Source organism: Diadema setosum, chromosome 21 (genome assembly GCF_964275005.1).
Source record: "Diadema setosum chromosome 21, eeDiaSeto1, whole genome shotgun sequence".
Classification (NCBI taxonomy): domain Eukaryota; kingdom Metazoa; phylum Echinodermata; class Echinoidea; order Diadematoida; family Diadematidae; genus Diadema; species Diadema setosum.
The window spans coordinates 24,710,952-24,731,816 of NC_092705.1; the positions used below are offsets into that span (position 1 = coordinate 24,710,952).

Here is a 20,865-nt window from a genome sequence, read left to right on the forward strand (position 1 = left end):
GATTCCCCCTCCCGCTCGCGGAGCTTTTGCGTTTTTAGAATTGAAATAAAGCGATCTTGGTATAGCCACAGTCTACTTCTTTGCATGGCGGGGGGGGGGGGGGGGGGAACAGGAAGAAGGCGTTGGCGAGTGTTATCTCCACTCTTCCCTTCCGATGGAGCTTGTAACTTTTTAAGGCTGAAATTGAGATATCTCGTATACGCATAATAAGCATATTTGATGGAATCAACATTTGGGTAATCAAAAAAAAAATGATGGGGGGGGGGGCTGAGGGAGGAAAGGGTCGATTAAAAGGGGAAATTCCCCTTATACATGAGGGAACCTTCAGTTTTCGGAATATTAGTGAAAAGTCTTGTGCACTCAAAATTATTCAGAATTTTTTTTTAAATCTAAAAAGTGTACTTAGATAGGGAAAGCGGCAAAGAGGGGGAGGGTTTGGGAGGGGGTATCCCCCTCCCAAGCACGAGAGATTTTGCATATTTTGAATTGAAATTCAACGATCTGGTGCACACTTTGAGTGAAATATTCAAAAAAATATATCTTATTTGATGAAAGGTTGCAAAGGAGACCCGCTTCATGTGCATGCATACAGTATACACGCATTTTTTTTTTTCCGCCTCCCAACTCCTCGGTCCAAATCTTAGGGGGGGCGACCGCCCCCATCGCCCCCCCTGGCTACGCCAGTGTTTGTGACGAACCTGTCATTCTAATATTTTGCCAGTTATGTGAAACTGTAATCACACATTGTCAAGATGTTGTACTATAGACCTATTAGGAGAACGATACATTATGGCAGAGGCATACCAGTCGCCATAGCAACATTTCTAGTTGTTGTTGTTTGTTTGTTTTTTGGGGGAAGTGAATTGTGTGCTACAGTGTTCAGGTTTGTCCCATGGATTCAATTGGAGCTCTTTTCCTTTTAAGTAGATATCAAGAAGTCCTTGTAATTTGCGACAAAGAATGAACCATCTGATTATATTAAATCAGCACAATAACAACATTAACATACATAGCTATCAAAAATATTTTACCCATTTGAAAGATTTTTTTCTTCTTCTTTCCAGTTATCTAGGTCTAATGGTTACAGTAGTTTGTTATTATCCTTCTTTAAATTTGAATTTTTATGGTCATGACAAGTATGTGGAGGTGTATTACATTGGAATTTACATTTATTTTTCTCACAAACAGCCGACTAAGAAAAGCAGTGAAGGCATTTCACCTGTGACAAGCATCTCATCATCTGCAGCCACAAAGCATCCAGCAACTGAGTCAGTGTCAGCATGTGCTCAGCCTCCATTACCTGCTCAACCTCAACAATCTGCTCGGCTTCAACAACCTGCATCTTCTGAGCAACAGTATTCAAACTAGGCAGCAATAGAATGTGGCCTGTGTCACTGAAATATCTTAGTCAAAGACTTTGCAGAGCATCATGACTGTACCATGCACAGGTGTCTTGCCAGATACGTGGCAGAATGTGTCGTGTCCAAGTAGAAGAGACGCTAACTCAAGATATTGAACAGCACACAACAACACAATCTTTGCCAGCTCTTCCAAGACATTCAGCAATGTATGGTTAGTATCATAATCGATGATTGTCTATTGGCTGATAAATTTTGTACAAAAGTTAAGTGAAACGTATCCAAATTCCAAATTTCTTTCCTCCATCGTAAATGAACATGCTTGAAATGCTTGTAGAATTGTGGGACAATATTGACATATGTGTATTTTCTAACAGCTACATAAATTTACCGTAAAACTTATGGAAGACAATTGATGCATCATTCATTTTGAACTAAGGTCACATGCTCATCATACAAGTGATAAACTGAATTATATGTACTTCTAAGAACTATGTGAATTAGTGTTGACCAGATTCTTTGAGTGATGCTGTATTCAAATTCATGAACTTCCTCTGTCGAAATGTTTTATTTGAATAATTATGCAGTACCCGCTGCATGCTATAAGGATTAGGACCACCACTTGCTGTCTGGCATAAGCTCTGTACTCTAGTGGAGATGATGCCTGTCAGAAGATCAGGAGGTCGTTGGTTCAAATCCTGCTTGAGTACATTATGCCCATGATTTCTATTATTATGGCTGCTGGCAAGACACTGATCAGTTCAGTGCTTATTTACGTCGGTGTAGGGCCATTTGTCTGTCAGTTGCAATGGAAGCATCTCGATGGAAGAATTTCATTAATTTGAATTATTGAGCAGTATCCGCTGCATGCCATAAGGAACAGAACCACCACTTGCTGTCGGGCGAAAGCTCAGTGGTCTAGTGGAGATGACACCTGTTCGAAGATCAGAAGGTCGTAGATTCAAATCCTGCTTGAGTCCATCAACATATGCCCATAATGTCTTTTTGTCATGGCTACTACTAAAAGACACTGATTAGTTCAGTGCTTATTGAAATTGGTGTAGAGCAATTTGTCAATCAATTGCAATGATGCTGAATTGTAATGTTGATAAGCAATGATTTCCCAGACATGGCTTTGTATGAATAAGTCTTAGAATAGTGAACAAAATAGATTGTAATTTTTTAATACTTGTCAGCTGTGTGTGATACACATGAGATATTGAAATATGTGTCTGTGAAAATATTCTGCATTGTTTGTTTTGTCATGCAGGAAAGACACGGCCCCCTGCCACAGTATCCCAGCCCCCTGCGGAAGAATCTGTACCCACTGATGAAGAATCTGTGCCCCCTGCTGAAGAATCTGTACTGCCTGCTGAAGATTTATTTTGACACCGCAATTTTTCAAATTTATATTTGTTAATGCTATATAAAAAGTTAAGATAAAAAGTCGCCCATTTAGAATTCATTGAAAAGTTTAGAGCTTAAAATCTGATACGCACACACACACACACAAAAGAAAAAATTATTGTATGTAACTAGCATAATGAACATAATTTAGAGAAAACAACCATGTTTTTGGAAAAAATGCCTCTTTATTCTTGGAGATTATGCGATAGGGAACATGCCTGGCAATTTTCGCCGCGATAGTTTGATGGATGGCCAAGATCTTAAGGAGGAGCCGAAACAACCCTCTCCCCCATTTTCCCCATGGTCGGGCGATTGGAGGTCAAGATCTGAGGAGGGGACAAATAAGCTCCAACCCCACACTTGGATTAGGAAGGGTTAAATGTGAGTTGTGTATCACAGAATATTTGCATTTATATCTTATATGACAGTGACATGTTGTCCTGATACCCTCATCATAAAAGATTTTGGGTTGTCTGTTCAAACTTGTTTTAGCACACTTGCATGAACTAGCAGTAATCTTTCATGATTAATATGATTAACCTGGGAAAATGAAACCTTGAGAAAGTTGACAATGGCTCTTGATATCTTTAAAGGTACTAAACTTTTTTTTAATAATTTCAAGCAATAATATTCATTACCAGCAAAGTCGTGGGTTTTTCCATCAGGACAACATCATGCCAACTCAAAAGCACTGTACATGGTCTAGTGTGTGAAAAGGTCACATAATTTCACTCAGAACGTAAGGACTGATATATCCCTTAACACTTTAATTTGGTTGGGTTATTTTTCTGTAATGTATATTTGCAGATGACTTCAAGAGAGCAGAGTTCTCCCAGCCCCCCCCCCCCCTTGCAATTCAGTATACAAAACTGTAAAGTTGGGTGTTTTTGTTTTTTAAAGGAAAAAAAAAAAACACTTTAAAAAACTGCACAAAAAGGCATATTTTTGGTAAATTTGGTTGATAAAAAATTGTAATCATTTTTTTTTTTTTAATGATGCCTCCACCACAAATTGTAACCAGAGACATTGTTTTGGGGGTTGTCCATCCCTCCTTCCATCAGTCAGTAATCAGTTTTGTGGACAGCATAACTTAAAGGGAACCCAACCCAAAGAGCAATGTGGATTGAGTGATAGCAGCAACATTAGTAGAACACATCAGTGAAAGTTTGAGGAAAATTGGACAAGCGATGGAAAAGTTTTGAATTTTTAAAGTTTTGGTGTTGGAACCGCTGGATAAGGAGGCTAGAGGTTATGACGTATGTGTAGACAACAATTTAAAACATATTAAAGAAATTCCACCAAAATTCACTTTTCTAGCATAATGAAAGAGCACATGACTAACTGCTTTCGGAAAACAAGGGAATACTCAATTTACTCAGTCCACAATTCTCTTTGAGGTTGGTTCCCTTTAAGAACCATTTTAGGTATCCAAATGAAACTTGGCATAAACGGTGAGTATGAGAGAAGGAAGTTGTGCCTCTCAACTTTTGGTTGCACATGTTCAAGGTCAATGGCCATGGTCAATTTTTAAAAATTTGTCTGTATACATATTACCTGATAAAGCTGCTCTGGTAAAATTCTGGGCTATGGGATCAGAGGTCAAATGAAAATGAAAATGCTAAAATTCAATTTTTCCCATATCTCAGAAATGGCTCATGGTATCATCATGATATTTAGTGGATATGCATGTACTTGCCTGACAGTTATTCTTTGGGATTTGGGCGACATTGAGTGAGAGGTCAAGGGTGAAAGGTCAGATTCAGAGGCTAAAATTCCATTATATTTGATTACTCTTTTTCTCCATTCCCTGGAGATGAATAACAAGTCTAGTCACAAGAATACACATAACTCACTACCCAATGATTCGTAGAGAAAGATTTTTGCCATGGGGTCAAAGGTCAAGAGAAAATGTTCAAATGTCACATTATGAACTTATTATAAAACTTTTTAAAGGGGGTGGCTAGTAACTGATCAGTGGGAATCAGTGAGAATGCTAGGGGATGATTGTTCCAATCCTGGTGGGATTGATTTTAGAGTATTTCATATACAGCTGTATGTGTGAAAATTATTTGCTTCAGAATGGTCTCATATTCAAGTAATGTGCAGTTCAGTGTTTCCAGGTTAGCATGACTGTGCAGTGACGAGGTGATCGTTAATGATCACCCCGTCACTGCACAGTCATGCTAACCTGGAAACATTACTTGAATATGAGACCATTCTGGAGCAAATGATTTTCACACAATAGATCTATATAATGTAATGAATCCCACAAGGATTGAAACAATCATCCCCAGCATTCCCACTGATCAGTTACTAGCCATCCCCTTTATAAAGACATATATGTGTCAGTTTCCAGAATGTTTTATGATTATATCATAAAATTGTTTAGGCTACCAATACTTTGTACCTGTAGTTGCATACTTGTCAGTTGCCTCAGGAAATATGTACAGCATATACAGCTGTATTGCCAGTGTAGGCCTACCAAATAACAATGTATATTATGTTGAATGATTCTGATGACTTATTATGTTTATTGGTAGAGGACTGTTAAGGGGGGGGGGGGAGGCTCATCCCCTGGCCTAGATTTGGTTCATCTCGTGGCATTATTTCATCTGCTCAGTAAAGTAAGGGACCTTTTATAAACGTTATGAACTTATTATGAACATTATTAAGACATATATATATATATATATATATATATATAACATAAATGTCAGAATGTCAAGAAGTGGGGGGGGGGGGGGCTCCTCCCCTGGCCTACATTGTAGTTTTGGTTTGTCTCGTGGCATTATTTCATGTGCTCAGTGAAGTAAGGGACCTTTTATGAACATTATGACCTTATTATGAACATTATTAAGACATATATGTGTCAGTTTCCAGAATGTTTTATGATTATATCATGAAATTGTTTAGGCTACCAATACTTTGTACTTGTGGTTGCATACTTGCCAGTTGCCTCTGGGAAATATGTCCAGCATATACAGCTGTATTGCCAGTGTACCAAATAACAATGTATAATATTATGTTGAATGATTTTGGTGACTTGTTATGTTAATTGATAGAGGCATTACATACTTGCCCAGCTCATTTCGGAAACACTTCCAGTTAAATATGTATGTGATATTTGCCGCAGGAAATAAGTGACTTTCTGTGACAGCATATGTAGTGAAAACATGGTGTACTTGACAGTTGCATCTGGAAACACTCCAGGTATTCATTGTCTGTGTGCAAAATGCCATATAACATCTTGATGAATCTTGCCAAATTCATTTTAATGAAGATCATAGTTTTGAATAAAGAGAATATGAACTTTTTGGTTCAGATCATGTTAAATGAAGGTATGAATTTGTTTTCCTCTCTTTCATTTTCATTTTATGTGTTTTACAAGTAAGTTCATGTGTATACAATGTAATTATGTTGATTGTAAAGTTTTGGTCTCTCCCATATATCAAAAACGAGGCATAGACATCACTTTTCTGTCAATGGTGACATCAACAATTTGATGTACTGTTTCCATGAAATCTTTGAAGGTTTTTGCGGCGGTAAAACATTGGATGGTAGAAGGCTTAAAGGTGCACCGCATATATTTTCAAGATTATATGTTTGGCCCTGAAAAGGGCCTTCCCAGCCCGGATAAGACCTTTTCTAGAAAGAAGTGTTGCACCTTTAAGTCTAATACCACCCAATCTTCCTCCAATTTTCCACAACTTTGAGCTATTACCATCAATCCTCACACAACAGCTACATACTTAAACATGCCAGTCAAGTTCAAATATGAGTGATGTCTAACTAGGTCAAAGGTCAAAGTGAATGTGTCAGTGAACTAGCCCTGATAAGCACTATACTCATAATATTGACGTATATTCTGTAACTTTCTGCAGATCTTAGGCTTAGCTTTGACAACAAACTCATCACAGGTGCATGACCTAAAGATACCAATCAAGTTCGAAATGTGGTTGTCAAAGTCGAACAAGTTCAAATGTCAGATGGTTGAAAAATTTTTCCTCATAGGCACGGTACTCACAGTATTGAAGTTACATTGGTTGCCAGTAAGGCAGATAATTGCATTTAAGATTTTGTTATTTGTAAAGTACTGCATGGTCAAGCACCTGGTTGTCTATCAGAATTAATATTAATAAAATCATATTCATATTCACATAATTTACGAAGTACACAGAAGTTTTAAGTTGCTTCTAAAGCAACCTCACTTAAAACAAAAGTAACTTTTGGGTATTGTACCTTATAGCTGTGCTGCTCCATAACTTTGGAATGAATTACCTGAGAAAATGAGGAAGGCCCCATCACTTGCTGTCTTCAAATGAAGACTTACCTTTTTCAGAAGCATTTGATTAATTTGTTATTTTTTGTTTTGTGTGTGTCTAATCAGTAACAATGTCAGGAGCTCTGTTACATCACAGCACAGTAGAGTATATTTACATAGTAGCTGCGCTATACAGATTTGTCCAATTATTATTATTATTATTATTATCATTATTGTTATTATTGAGGTGTACTCATCAATATTTTTTTTTTCAGATTTGAGCAATGACCACCAAACTCACAAATTAGGTAGGCTAAATAAATAAAAACTGCCAATCAAGTTGTATATGAGTGAAGTCCAACAAATTCAGAGGTCAAATTAATGGAATTAATGGTCAGTGAACTTTACTTAATAAGCACTTGAAACAATATAAGGACACATTGTGGTGTACACTCAATAACTTTCTACATTGAGAGCTACGATAGCCACACATTAACACCACATGCATATCACCTGAAGATTCTGCTCAAGTTTGAATATTGGTAAATATTCTAGGAACTAGGTCAAAGGTCAGATGGTCAATGAACTTTCTCTGACTTAGTGTCATATAATGTTTGCTCTCAATAACGAATTTCCACAACTTCGAGCTATGTCCGCAAAACTCAAACATGGGTACATCTGCTAAAGATATATGCCTGTCAAGACAGAGGTCAGAAGTAAAACTCTAGAACTAATACACTTAAAAAAAAAAAAAAAAAAAAAACATTTTAATGACAGAGTGTAATATTTATGTGGGCAAGGACGATACATGGCTTGGTGTTTGTCTGAATTGTCATGAGTTACGTGTGTGTAGATGTTCATTTTGTTATCTACAAAAACTTGTTTTTTGCGTGGAAGATGCAGTAATAATAAGGCTAAGATTTAAAAGCTTTGAAGTAGGATCCTGAAATATGTTGCCATTTTTTCTCACTCTAGGGTGCAAGTCTAGTCAGTATTTGTAAGTATCAAGTTGACCTGACTATTATAAAGGCCAAAGGTCCCAAAATTGAATAATTACATACAGAAAACCAAGTATTTTTCAGTATATTTTGTAGAAATCCGTGTTTTTTTTCTCCCCCTCCCTTCCCCCTTCTTCCCCTCTTTTCCCCTTCCTTTTTCCTTCTTTTTCCCCCTCCAAGCAGTCCATTATGCCCTGGTTCCCTGGGGTTTAAGGAGGTGTTGGCTGGTGAATTTGTGTGAGCTGAGATGGCAAATTGGGGCGTTTCCTGTAGAGGGAGGACACTGGAGTATCGTCATGTCATTCGGGGCTCGTCTGGTATTTGTGGGGAGATGAGTTGGCGGTGTTACTCGTAAAAAAAAATCATGATGACGACTTGTGTGGTGCTATGTAACAGGATGCTGATGCTCGTGTACCCACATGTGTGATACCAACATGCTTTCAAAATCATTTGCGCTATATTTGATCCCTCACTTAATCAATAGAAAGGAATCCTCCAACCTCAAAGCAGCTGAAAGTCTTTATCAAACACCACAAACACCTTCTGTGTAGGGGCGTGAAATCAGAGCATCATATTGCCTTCAGCCATTCTATGTGACCCTGCACCTCAAAACAAACAAAAAGTCGCCAGACATGAATTTTTAGTTAAGACCATATTCTGAAAGAGCAGACTTTAAGCTTTAACATGATGTATAACTCAAATCAAATGGACTCTCCTAACCTATTTAAATATTGGAAAGAAAGCATAAACTCAGGAAAAGTGTGAACTGAGAAAAGAGGCTCTGAAGTACAGTGCCTATTCAAGCGCTTAATCTTTACCAAACCGTGCTGGCTGTGCGATGAATGGGACAAAAAACAGGAAGTAAACCACCAGAGTAACAACAATGAAGGGATTATTAGATTAAACTGAAATTAAGTATGCCTCATTAACACATTCTGTCCATAATTAATACCAACTTTCGAAGCAGTAGCACTATTTTTTCAAAAGTTATTAGAGTTGAAAGTGAAGAGTGTGGACAAGGTTTTTCAGAAATGAAAAAGGGATTCTAAAGACACACCTAATCACACTATTCTACCAAAAATGTTCGAGATAAACTGCTAAAAAACACACTTTCCTGCCCGTTTTATGATACCAAATTTTAGCATAATGTAAAAGAAGACCCGCTCTTTCAGAAAATTTGAAAAAGTCAAGTTCGGCTAGGTTGACCCATTTCACTTATTTTCAGTCCTCACGCAAAATCAGTGTGTGCGACTTTATGTTCGTTTTGAGGTGCACGGTCACCTATGATATTCCACAAGTTTAAATAAATCTTTGTAAACTTGGAAATATGATCAACCCTAGGGTTGGTGAAACACCTACACAGAGATGCTAATTTTTACCCTTTTTTTTTTGCAGTAGGTAAAGATTTGGATATGTTGTACTTTTGACAATTGTCTTCTAGGTCAATGTCATTGTTTTCAGTTTGATGACATCATTATAGTGAATATATATCGTGAAAGTATCAAAATCAAAGTATCAAAATCTACTGTGTTTACGTGTTATGTCTATGGGAGATGCTAATTATACAAGACTTGACAATGTTCTGGAAGCTGTATCTCAGTTGATTTTGCTCCATTTCCTCTGAAAGTTTAATATTTTGGAGCTGAGACAATAAGCTTTAGTGAACTTGCATTTCATTTTTTCAAATTTCCTGATCAGGGTGAAAATGAGAATGGAAACCATACAAATCAATTCTTGATTTATCTTTCAAATATTAACGTACGTTCCACATGCCTTGTTCGTGGAGATGTGTGGGTACATGGTAAAGAACTCACATCAAAGGTTGCATTGCTTTGACTGCCGTAAAATTTTGTAGGCTCTTAAGAGCTTTCCCAACTGATCATATTATACAAGATTAAAGGTAACCAAAGCCCACATATTAATATGAATTGAGTGAAAGCAATAATAGAGTAGAACACATCTGTGAGAGTTTGAGGAAAATCAGAAAATTGATTCATAAGTTATGAACTTTTAAAGTTTCGGTGCCGTCATCGCGCTGATAAGGGAGACTACTACACTTCATGATGTCATTATAGACAATAATATAAAGAAAATAAAAAGACAATTCAACATATTTTCACTTTTCTAGCATAGTATAGGAACACTTGACTTAACCTCTTTCAGAAAGCAGGAGGAATAATATTCCCTTAATATGATATGTCAGTGATGGAAAGTGTACTTTTAATGAAAATGAAATTTTGTGGAATTCTCCATATATTTTCTTCATATTCTTAAAATTGATGTCTTGAACTGGAGTAGTCTTCTTTTATCCAGCGGTGACGACAACGAAAGTTTTGAAATTCATCACCTTGAATCAATTGCCTGATTTTCCTCAAACTTTCACTTATGAATTCTGCATATATTGTTGCTTCCTCTCAATCCACATTAATTATATTTGGGTTTTGATTTTCTTTAATCTTTTCATGGCCTTCCATCCCTCTCTCTTTCTTATTTTTACTCTCTATTAATGTATCAGTCCATCTGTCAATCTCTTTATCTATCCATCTATCTCTCTTTGTCCTTTGCTACTGTACTATCCTTGTCATGTGTAGGTTTATAGTCTCTTGAATGTCTCGTCTTTGTGAAGTAAGATATGAAGGGGTTTATCATCAGGTCTTGCTGATGAAGTCGCAGGAACATGAAGGTCAAAATTTGTTTATCCTCGAACTTCATTTGTGTGTAGGTTGCTCTCCCAGATTATATATACATAGAGGAAGACCATGCTGAATCAACAGAGATCTTTGATATTTATTCTACTTTTGTCATCCAGTTTGATATTTTCCTCAGAATTTATTACTGTGCTCCATCTCCTTTGTTTGGTTTTATTGTAGAATGAAGGGGGGGGGAGGGATAAATAAATTCTCACAGAATGAAGTCACTCATTTTAGAAACAGAGCGCAGTCTTTTGCGCCTAGATCTTAGGATCAGTCATCGAAAGGGCTTAATTAAGAACTAGCTCAAAATTCTCCTCAAACCTTTTCTTGAGTATTGTATGTCTGTTTTGGGCATATATTCATTCGAGCAAATTTGTTGCAGCTGTCGGCAACTGCAGAAAGTCATTCCTTCTCGTATTGAGACATCAATTAGTTCTCGACTGGGCTGATATCGGCGGTAATTTCTCCGTAAAACCTCCCAGGAAGCGAGACAGAGCCGCGGCGGCATTACGGGATATCAAACCAGCTGACGAGATGTAGGGATTGTGGCGAGGAAAATCTCTGTGCAAAGTCTGTTTAATATTTGGGTAATACTCTGCAGTATTGAGATTTTAATTTCAACATAGTCATGTGAACGCTTAGTCAGACACGCCGAGTTGTCAACTTTTTTTTTTTTTTGCAAAAATGGCAAACTTGTTTTAACTTTTGATCAGATGGATTTTGCTATTCCTACAATTTGCAGAGAGAGAGAGTGAAAGAGGAAACAAGTCTAGCAGAATTTTTAGAGTCCCATCCTGCCCGTTTGATCATGGCTTAATGGTGTATCATAGAATGATCTTCTTCCCCTGACTATATGGAAGATGTGATTGGTGAACACAGCCCAGGGTTTGCCCAGACTGGAGGCAGAAAAAAAAAAGATGTTATGCAGTATAATGTCAGCTAGCACAAGAACATGCCATTCCAGAATTGAGCATGGGAAGTTTTCAGCTGATGCTGCACACAAGTATAAAATCTACCAGAGGAAATTTGCTCTAATTTTGATTAATTTGCTGCCGCTCTGCACCGCTGTACACCTGTAATCGGCAGCATGCATGAATGTCCATGAAGTATTCTCATCTACCAGGCAGACTGGATTGCTAGTTTTGGGAATTTTTGTGTTCTATCGGAAATATTTAATGTTTCTGACTGACTTTGATGTGGATGGGATTTGTTCTGCAAAAGTATACAGGATATTGAATACGGGTGGTTGCCAGGCGACCAAATTGGAGCATATTCGTGGGCTTGGAGCGAAGTTGGCTTGTCATTCGCGCAACAGTGATGTCAAAATCAATTGAAAGTGACGGCTGCTACTCCGCAGGGATGTGGCGGAGGAAACCGATGTGATTTGGTTGGAAGACTTTGTGTGCTTCTTGTTTGTTTGTTTGTTTGTTTTTTTGTTGGATGCTGCCCTCGAGCGGGTCGATCATGGACGCCGACGACAGCGACTCGCTGATTCTCACCTTGAACGTGCGCACTAATGCGGTCAAGATACAGGTGGTTCCCATGCGCAGTGTGAGTCTACACTTAACTTTGGCAATGAGTCTGTGCAAAGCCCCGTTCACAATTTGAGCAATCTGCATACCTGTGTTATTTAATGATTACACCCGCAGAAGTTTGTATACTAGACCCATAATGTGAGAGAAATTGTCCACCTGGTGGTTTATGCACTTTTTTTTTGCAGATAGGTTACATAGTGATTATCTAAAGCAAATTCCAAAGAGTGAGATTTGGTTGCAAACTACACAGACGTTGGTAAACATAATCATATTTTTCCCCCAAGAGCCATGGGCTTAAAGCTATACTTGCATGGATACTTCAGTTAAATCCTTACATGATCTTCTCGTGATTTTGTTCAAACTTTCGCCATCAAAAATACTGCATGTATTGTCTTTCCTAATGACTCCCAAATGTTGGTTGTCCTGAGTTTTATTTGAGCCGTGCTCTTTGGCACTTTGTTCCACATGATATGTACTATTATGATGTTCTTGAAAATGGATGACAATGTTAGATGAAATGTAAGATGTGGTGACATGGTTAGTTAAAGGGTGAATTATATGCATGTTTCTGAGACAAGGAAAGCATTATTTTCTTTCCAACAACTCTCCAAAGCTTTTTGAACATTGCTATCATTAATGATGATTGTGTCATTGCAGACATCCTTGATGTTCCACTTTCATTGGATGTTTTAGATGGTTTGTGGAAAGCTTTGCACCTGTACATGGTAGATAATTTATTGTGATCTACAGTTTCATGCCTGTGTTTGGAGCTGAAACTTTGAAAGTTGTGCTGTCTGGAGAGTAGATTGTTCCATAGATGCTACTATGAATGCAATGATTACTCAGAAAGCAGTTCATCTCTGATTGATAAGTTTGTGTGTGGATGTATGTTTATGCAATATGCATTTTGTTTACATTTACAATTGTGTGTAGTTGTTTATTGTATAAATACTTGTATAAATCTTGATTCATTTTTATTTGTTTGTAAATCTATTACTTTATCTGTGTATTTGTCTTTTTTTTAAATAAAATTATTACTTTTTACTCATTTCTTCATTCTGTCATTTAGTCATATTATATTCATTTTTGTGATGTATGTATATCTTTTTGCTATCCTAACTTTGCTCATTCATTTTAAGTGTTAATTGACTGCCACCAGATTTTGGATTGTATAATATACAGTATCTTTTTTAAATTGTTTCATGTCTCACTGTACTTCCAAAAATTTGCTGTGGGCCTTTAATCGTTCTGGAAGTGTTCAGGAACCAACTGGTCAGTGCTTTTGTGGGCAGTGTAACAATTATTAAACTGACAAGTATGTTTTTAAAGTCCCAAGTAACTGCAGGTCTCAGAGGCATCAAGTTTATTGGTTACTTTGTCTCAAATCCGTCAAACTTTTCCTGGATTTCCTTGATGGGATATTTTGATGAAATATTAGAATATTCTTTTTTGTGGCATGGTATGCATAAATGCATACAGTTTAAAGGGAGCAGACTGTGTTTGACATACTTCTAGACATTTGAAGGTTCATGTACTTCAAGTTAAAAAAAAATATAGGTAACATCTACTCTCTGAATTTTAAAGGGATGGTATAATTTTGGTTGAGATGAGGGATCCAGATTTGATGTGTACTATTAGTTTGTGTGTGTGATGTCTGTTTTTCAAGTAATTATAATTTGTTCTGAATACTTCATGTCTTTGTTTAGAGGCCCTGTTCACAATCTAAGTGCTTTCTCAAATTACAGGTCATACATTGAATAGTTGTTTGTACTTTGCGTTCTACTGTATTTTCAGTCTCCATTTGTTTTGTCTTTTTTTAAAGGTAGGGGATACCTTTTACAGACCTCCCAAAATGCAGCAAAACATTGAATATGAACCTCAGGGGACTTGCTTAGGCCACTGCTTAGAAATTTGGAAGTCAACAGTTATCTAAAATTTGAATAATGCACAAAACTCAACTACTCAGTAGTTCTGTGTGTCAGCCACACTTAAGCCTTTTTCTTGCATTCTTCTGTATTTGTGATCTATAAACACAAATCTAAAAGTACAAGAGCTGATGTAATAACATATAGAGTGTGTGGCAAGAATGTATATAGAAATGTTTGTAAGTGTTGATGAACTTTCTTCACAAAATATACATGATGGACACACATGCAGTACATGGGTCTGCAAAGGTAGCCTAGTAATGTACTGGAATTTACAGTGAGCCCCGAAAACAATTCAATTCAAAATCTAAAGGTCAAAAAAATGTACTAAATGTTACCTTCCACTTTCAATACTTTATGGGAGTTTCTAAAATGATACTCTCTTCAACATACCACTGTATTTATACAACTCTTCATTTAAGGCGTGCAAATGGGATTCCCTACCTTTAACTGAATGGTTTAAACTGCTTTGAACTGGTAAAAGTAATGCATACATATCATCTGTAATGTTTAGTGTCTTCTGACAAGTGCCATAATGTTCTGATTCTGTCCATTTTGTAGCTTTACTGCCAAAAAATGTTGTGAGGATGCTGACCTGCAAATGGACCAAAAGTGAGAACGGCCGGTACACCCATTTTGCAGTTATTTTTCATATACTAACATTTGTTGTGATGTTCTTGTTGTGTCTTTTAGCTTCACATTGCGGCTGCCAACAACTACCGGGAGGTCGCCAAACTGCTGCTTGACCGCGGGGCCCACATCGATGCCCTGGACGATGAGGGGCTCACCCCGCTCCACGTCGCCGCCAAGTTCGGCCAGACCAAGATGGTCAAGCTACTGGTCAAGCGGAATGCCAACCCTCGCCTCTTCAGCGTGCAAGAGCAGAAAGCAGCTGGTCAGTGTCTCATGGACAATTTAGCAATTAATAAACTGGTTCAAATATGTTTTTAAATTCCAAAGCAACTGCAGATCTCAGAGGCATTAAATTTATTAGTGATTTTGTCTCAAATCCATCAAAATTTTCCTAGATTTCTGTGATGTGATATTTTGACAAATAGAAAAATTTAGAAAAATATGTAATGTATACTCTCTGAGTTTTAAAGGGATGGTATAGTTTGGGTTGAGATGAGGGATTCAGATTTTAACTTTTTGCGACATGATTAGAAACTACTTGTGAAATATCAAAGAGCATACAATTCTGAAAGGTATTCAAAAGTTTATTTGTCGAAATTCAGTGTTGAAATGGCTGAGATATCCAAAAACAAAGCAAAACAAAGTGGTCCTTATTAAAGGCATGGGTCCCACCTTTTATTAGAGCCTCTTTGTTTCTGAGTATCTCAGCCATTTCAAAACAAATTTTCATCAAATAAAGTTTTAATTCCTCCTAGAATTGTATGCTCTTTCATATTTTACAAGCGATTTCTCATTATCTCATAAAAAAGTTGGAAACCTGCACCGAAACCATCTCAACCAAAACGATACCATCCCTTTAAACACAAATTTCCTAATTGGTGAAAAAAAAAATGGTGCAAATTACCTGGTATTGTCCAATTAGTCATGTGCCAAGTGTCAGAACAAAAAAAAAATCATGTGACAAGCTATTTAATCAACTCGGGCTGAAAAGACACCACTAAGGATGTTTTAATGCGTTCGTAATAATTCTCCAAAGCTTCAGTTATAGACTGTTGAAGTATAGATGTGGTTATTTTTGAGAGACATTACTAGAGTGACAAAATTAGATCAAAACATTTCACCCATTAGGAGTCAAGGGGATTTAACGGCAGTGTGCTTGTGCCGTGAAGAGTCATGTGACTTTTTCTTTCCGTCAGACTTGGCGACCTCGGAGCTGATCGAGGAGATCCTGAAAACCGCCGAGCAGGAATACAACCCGGTGACACCGCCCTCGCCTGCCCCGGACTACGACGATGAAGACGCAGAAGTCGAGCTGGAGAGAGTCAACAGCAAAACGCTGTAAGTGCCTTTCGTAGGATTAATGTTAGTTGTAACATAATCATTTTGGGGGCATTTCAGATGCCTCTACACAATATAATCACGAAACAATTTCGATCCAGCATGACAAAGAAACAAAATAAAGAATAAAAGCAGTAATTTGTTGGTAACATGACAGATATATATATGTTGTAATGATCATACACATGCAAATCTCCTTTCTATCTATCCCTCTGCCAAGAAGGTTATGTTCTTTGTTGTTGTTTGTCTGTCTGTCTGTCTGTCTGTTTGCTAAAATATTTCAAAAAGTTGTGAATGGGTTTAAATGAAACTTACAGGAAAAGGTGATAGTGAAACTGGGAACAGATTATCAAATTTTGGCAGTGATCTGGGTAACCATCCAGATCCAGGATACTTTTTATTTTTTTTTTTTTGGTAGGATTATCATTAGCAAATAGGGCCAACAAATGAGGGAGTTCAAGCTGCGTGTATTTGAGGTGTGCATACTTGAGGTGCAGCGCGCAGCTAGCTGCTGATAAGGTAGACTTGAGACACAACAGAAAGGCTTCTTTCTCATTGGGAAATAAAGGTGATTTTCAACATGCGCGTATGGGTGGAAATGAGATGTTTGGTGGAGGTCTGCGCTCTCTGAGTACTTTTCTAGTTCTTAAATGTTTTTTTTTTTAAACATATACAGGGACGTTTTGTTGTGTGCTATTGAATTGCTTATAGATTATCTCGGCAAGTTTATACTGCCAAGTGCATAAGTATTCAAAGGGGTTGAAGTAACAGCATTACTCCTGCGTCTTCAAAATATTAGACGATCCCGAGCGACACCCCTATCAAAGACGGACCAGCTCTTTGAGGCGGAGACGAGGTTACAGGAGGAAGGGACCGAGGCCCAGAAGGGTCAAGATGCAGCTGAGGAGGAGGACAACTTCCAGGGCGTCGGCCTCAAGGTTGTCAAGGACGATGACAGGGTAAGAAATACCACCATATCTTTGCAACTGTCACCACTGCCTTTTCTCTGAAAAGATGCTCTAAATAACATAGCGTCGGTTGAGTATGAAGATGAAGGTGTTAAGATTCCCATAACCTATGGTGTTAGTGGCACCTTGATTCCCTTTTAATCTTTCTCAACCAATGAGGTATTCGGATAGTTCTCTCCTTCTTTATGTAATCATAATGATTACAGAAATTATATTAACAGATGATTCTAAAGATATTGATTTCTTCTTTCATATTGAGGTTGCTTGGATACAGGAAGTTGCGGTTGCCTGATCAACATCTTGAATAAATACTTCGTGCCAAAACAGAATGCTCTGAAAATACAGGATAAAATTGCATTGATATTTTTTCCCTTGGACTACATTGTATCATGTTGGTATATATCTTATGTTGGATTTCAATATGTATAAAAAAGAAATCTAGAGGATTCAAGAGGTTGTAGATTTAATGCTTTTTTATGTGAAAGTGTAAGACTTAGTCAACTGTTCTCAAAACTTTTGAAATGAGACTTCTACACTCAATTTGCTTGTTATGCGATGAAAGCACTTAATCAAAAGATATTTGTGCACAATTCACTTTGATCAACAGGGGCAGAAGGCAGTAAGTGATGGGAATTCTGTCCCGTCAAACTCTTTTTGATATTCATGCAGATGATTGATCTATGAGACACTTTTTTAGAAACGTTATGCATCAAAGAGATCTCACGGGATTTGTTTTTCCAGTATGAAAATTAAAAAAATGGAAATTTCTCCAATTACATGTGTAATTCTTGTCACTCATGGTAAGCTTGATTTATATGTTTACCTGAAGAAGGGAGGTAGTTTGGCACTTGTAGCAGTAGTAAAGTTGATTTGCAAATAAATGTGTATTTGCAGGTATTTTTTCACATCTCTGATCTTTTGTACCCCTGTGTTCCCTTTGTAATATCATCAGATTACTGTGACTAATATTTGAGTATTTCTATCTTTGTCTTTGCTCTGAAAAACTTAGAAAAAATATGATGAATCCAAGGTAAATATTGCTCACAATTTTAGATCATGACATTCAACAAATGCTAGATGGGCCTCCAAATTTTCCCAAAAATTCTCAACAACTTTCAGCATTCACCTTGTAACATCTGCTGGCAAAATATCTTCATTTCAGTTCCTCCTCAACATGATCATTTTTCAAAAATGTGTGTTATCAGAGTATGAACTACTAGTATTGTAGCTTGTACACAGTGTTAGGGATTCTCTCTCATGTTTAAAGAGATCATCTTTCCCGCCACAGTTTGTGCCAGACCAATCATTCATGAAGCAGCGAGATCATATCCATCACAAGTGGTACACCCCGTTACATAAACATCTCATTTTCCACCATATTTTATTCTAAAATTGCATCTCTTACACATAAGCAAGTGTTCATATGTTTTTAAAAGAATCATACTGTGGACAGATGTTAACAATGAGTACCGAAGTGTCAAAGATGTTCTTGCTAAAGAATATATTTACTGTGGGTCTCCTGCAGAAGATGGGCAATTAAATAGTGGATTATCTCACATCTCATTTAAATCACTCTGAAATCTCATCGAATAATGGTGAGCATGTTTCTTGATAGGGTCTGTTAATGAGAGAGAAGTTGTGGGAATTGATTAATATTGTGCATTGAGATGAATTGAGACCCGGTATCTGTAATTGAGCACAACAAACTTCCTTTCCAATACTCTCCATAATAGGCTATCCTTAAATGACATTTATATCACAGGTTTTGTCATCCTTTATTTTTTATTTTATTTTTATTATTTTTTTTTTTTTTTACTAAAGGATGGAAGTTATTTACTTCACTGTAGAGCAGTTTGTCAATTGGTTGCAATAAAGGATAGAAATATCACTTATATTTGAAAAATATTTACATATCATTAGCTCTCATGCTGCCCATTATTTTTTGAAAAAAGGAAGATGAAGTTCCATGAAGTGCTATATAGCATTCAGTTTAAATTTGCATCAAAACATTTTGCCATGCAGTTTCAAAATCACTTCGAAGTATTAAACCAAGTCCATGTTAAGGACTCCTGGATACTCCTGGATTTGAATAGGAAAAATAGCTAAAAGCAGCATGAATGGAGCAATCTTCTTACATGTACCTCTCTGTCACTTTCTTTCCTTTCTTCAACTTGTTTTTTCCTGCAAAAGTTTAGATTAATAGCTTTTGGAGATGATGATGATGATGATGATGATGATGATGATGATGATGATGATGATGATGATGATGATGATGATGATGATGATGATGATCCACAGCATTTGTATAACGCCATATATCTGTTATAGAAACATTCAAAGGTACAGACTCCTCCAAGAGAGTTAGCAATTGAATGCCTGGTGAAAAATGTTTGAGTGAGGCTTTGAAGTGATCCAGTTGGTCAATTTCACGGAGAAAAGATGGGAGATGCATAGGATTTGCATGAATCAAAGCCTACATAGCAGACATGAATGGAAAGGATTTTCACTTTAAATTCTGTGCATTTGTTTGCTTTACTGGTTGAGGAAAACCTATGTTTTCATTCTCTTCACAGCTCTACTCTATGAGTGATTAGATATATCTTTCTATATACATTGCCTCTCAGAACATGATGCAAGTACAGCTTTGAGGTCAGGCAGGCATAGCAGCAGAAATCCATTGTTCTCTCTCTTTAGACTTTAAAGTGGCTACATGCTATTTGTATTTTTAAGACAATTTTGCTAGTTGATGAACTTACAATCGAGAAACACAGCAATTATCATTTTCTCTTTTTGAAAGAATAGTTAGCAATTTCTCACCATGTAGACCATGTATATTTCATTGTGATACAGGAGGCAATACTATCATGTGTTCTTGACATCACAAATTCGTCAAAGTCATTCATTTCTTGAATTTCATGAAAATCAAAATATATATGACATATTCACTGCATTGTGTGTAACCATGTATATCCCATGTGGTCAGAATACTAGCTACTGTACTACATGAACTTCGACGTTAGCCATGTCTTACACAAAATCAAACCTATCATGTGTCACTGTTCCTTTTCATTATCACTTGCGAGATGCACATTTGCTTTGTATGGGAGTGGGTTGCCATCGTGACAAAGTACAAATGATAAGCATCAATATCAGGCATTCCATTTGTGACCATTGTCATGCAGTAATAAACATTTTCTCAATATGAAATCATTTTGTAGATAATTGTAAGTTCCATTTTGATGATAATTTATGTTGATAATGTACATACCTATTAACTTTGTGTTGGTCACAACATTGATATGAAATTATTGACAAACATTAATATTTAGCAAGATGTAGGAGCTCACTGCTTCCAAAAACTCACACACACACACACACACACACACACACACACACACACACACACACACATATCACATGACAATTATGGAGAAGCATTTATAGAAAGAGAAAGAGTGGTTAACAAACAGTGAATAGCAACCAAAAACTTATCAGACTAGTTAAGTGCTGCTAGGAGTTTTCACTGTGAGACTTGTAGCTACATGTACATCTTAGCAAACAACAGTAATCACCATGCTAGCGCCATCTAGTGTCATAATGTAAAAAAGATTCCACCATGCTTCTATTGTATTAGAGTCAATGGGAATTCCTTTCACCTATTACTTAATCACTTAATCTTAACTATAGATATCATGTGTGCTTGCCTTCATCTTGTGCCAATCTAGAATGTATGATTTGTGGCCAGAGCC

The 20,865-nt window shown here is 37.0% G+C and overlaps 1 protein-coding gene across 1 annotated transcript in view; it reads left to right on the top strand.

Annotated features, from left to right (window-relative positions):
* The window catches only part of LOC140244429 (unconventional myosin-XVI-like), a 197,202-nt gene that overhangs the window by 67,764 nt on the left and 108,573 nt on the right, over positions 1-20,865 (top strand). The window contains exons 8-10 of the mRNA XM_072324068.1: positions 14,871-15,072; positions 16,007-16,148; positions 16,948-17,107. Coding sequence (XP_072180169.1) covers positions 14,871-15,072; positions 16,007-16,148; positions 16,948-17,107 — 504 coding nt within the window. The remainder of the gene's footprint in view (positions 1-14,870; positions 15,073-16,006; positions 16,149-16,947; positions 17,108-20,865) is intronic.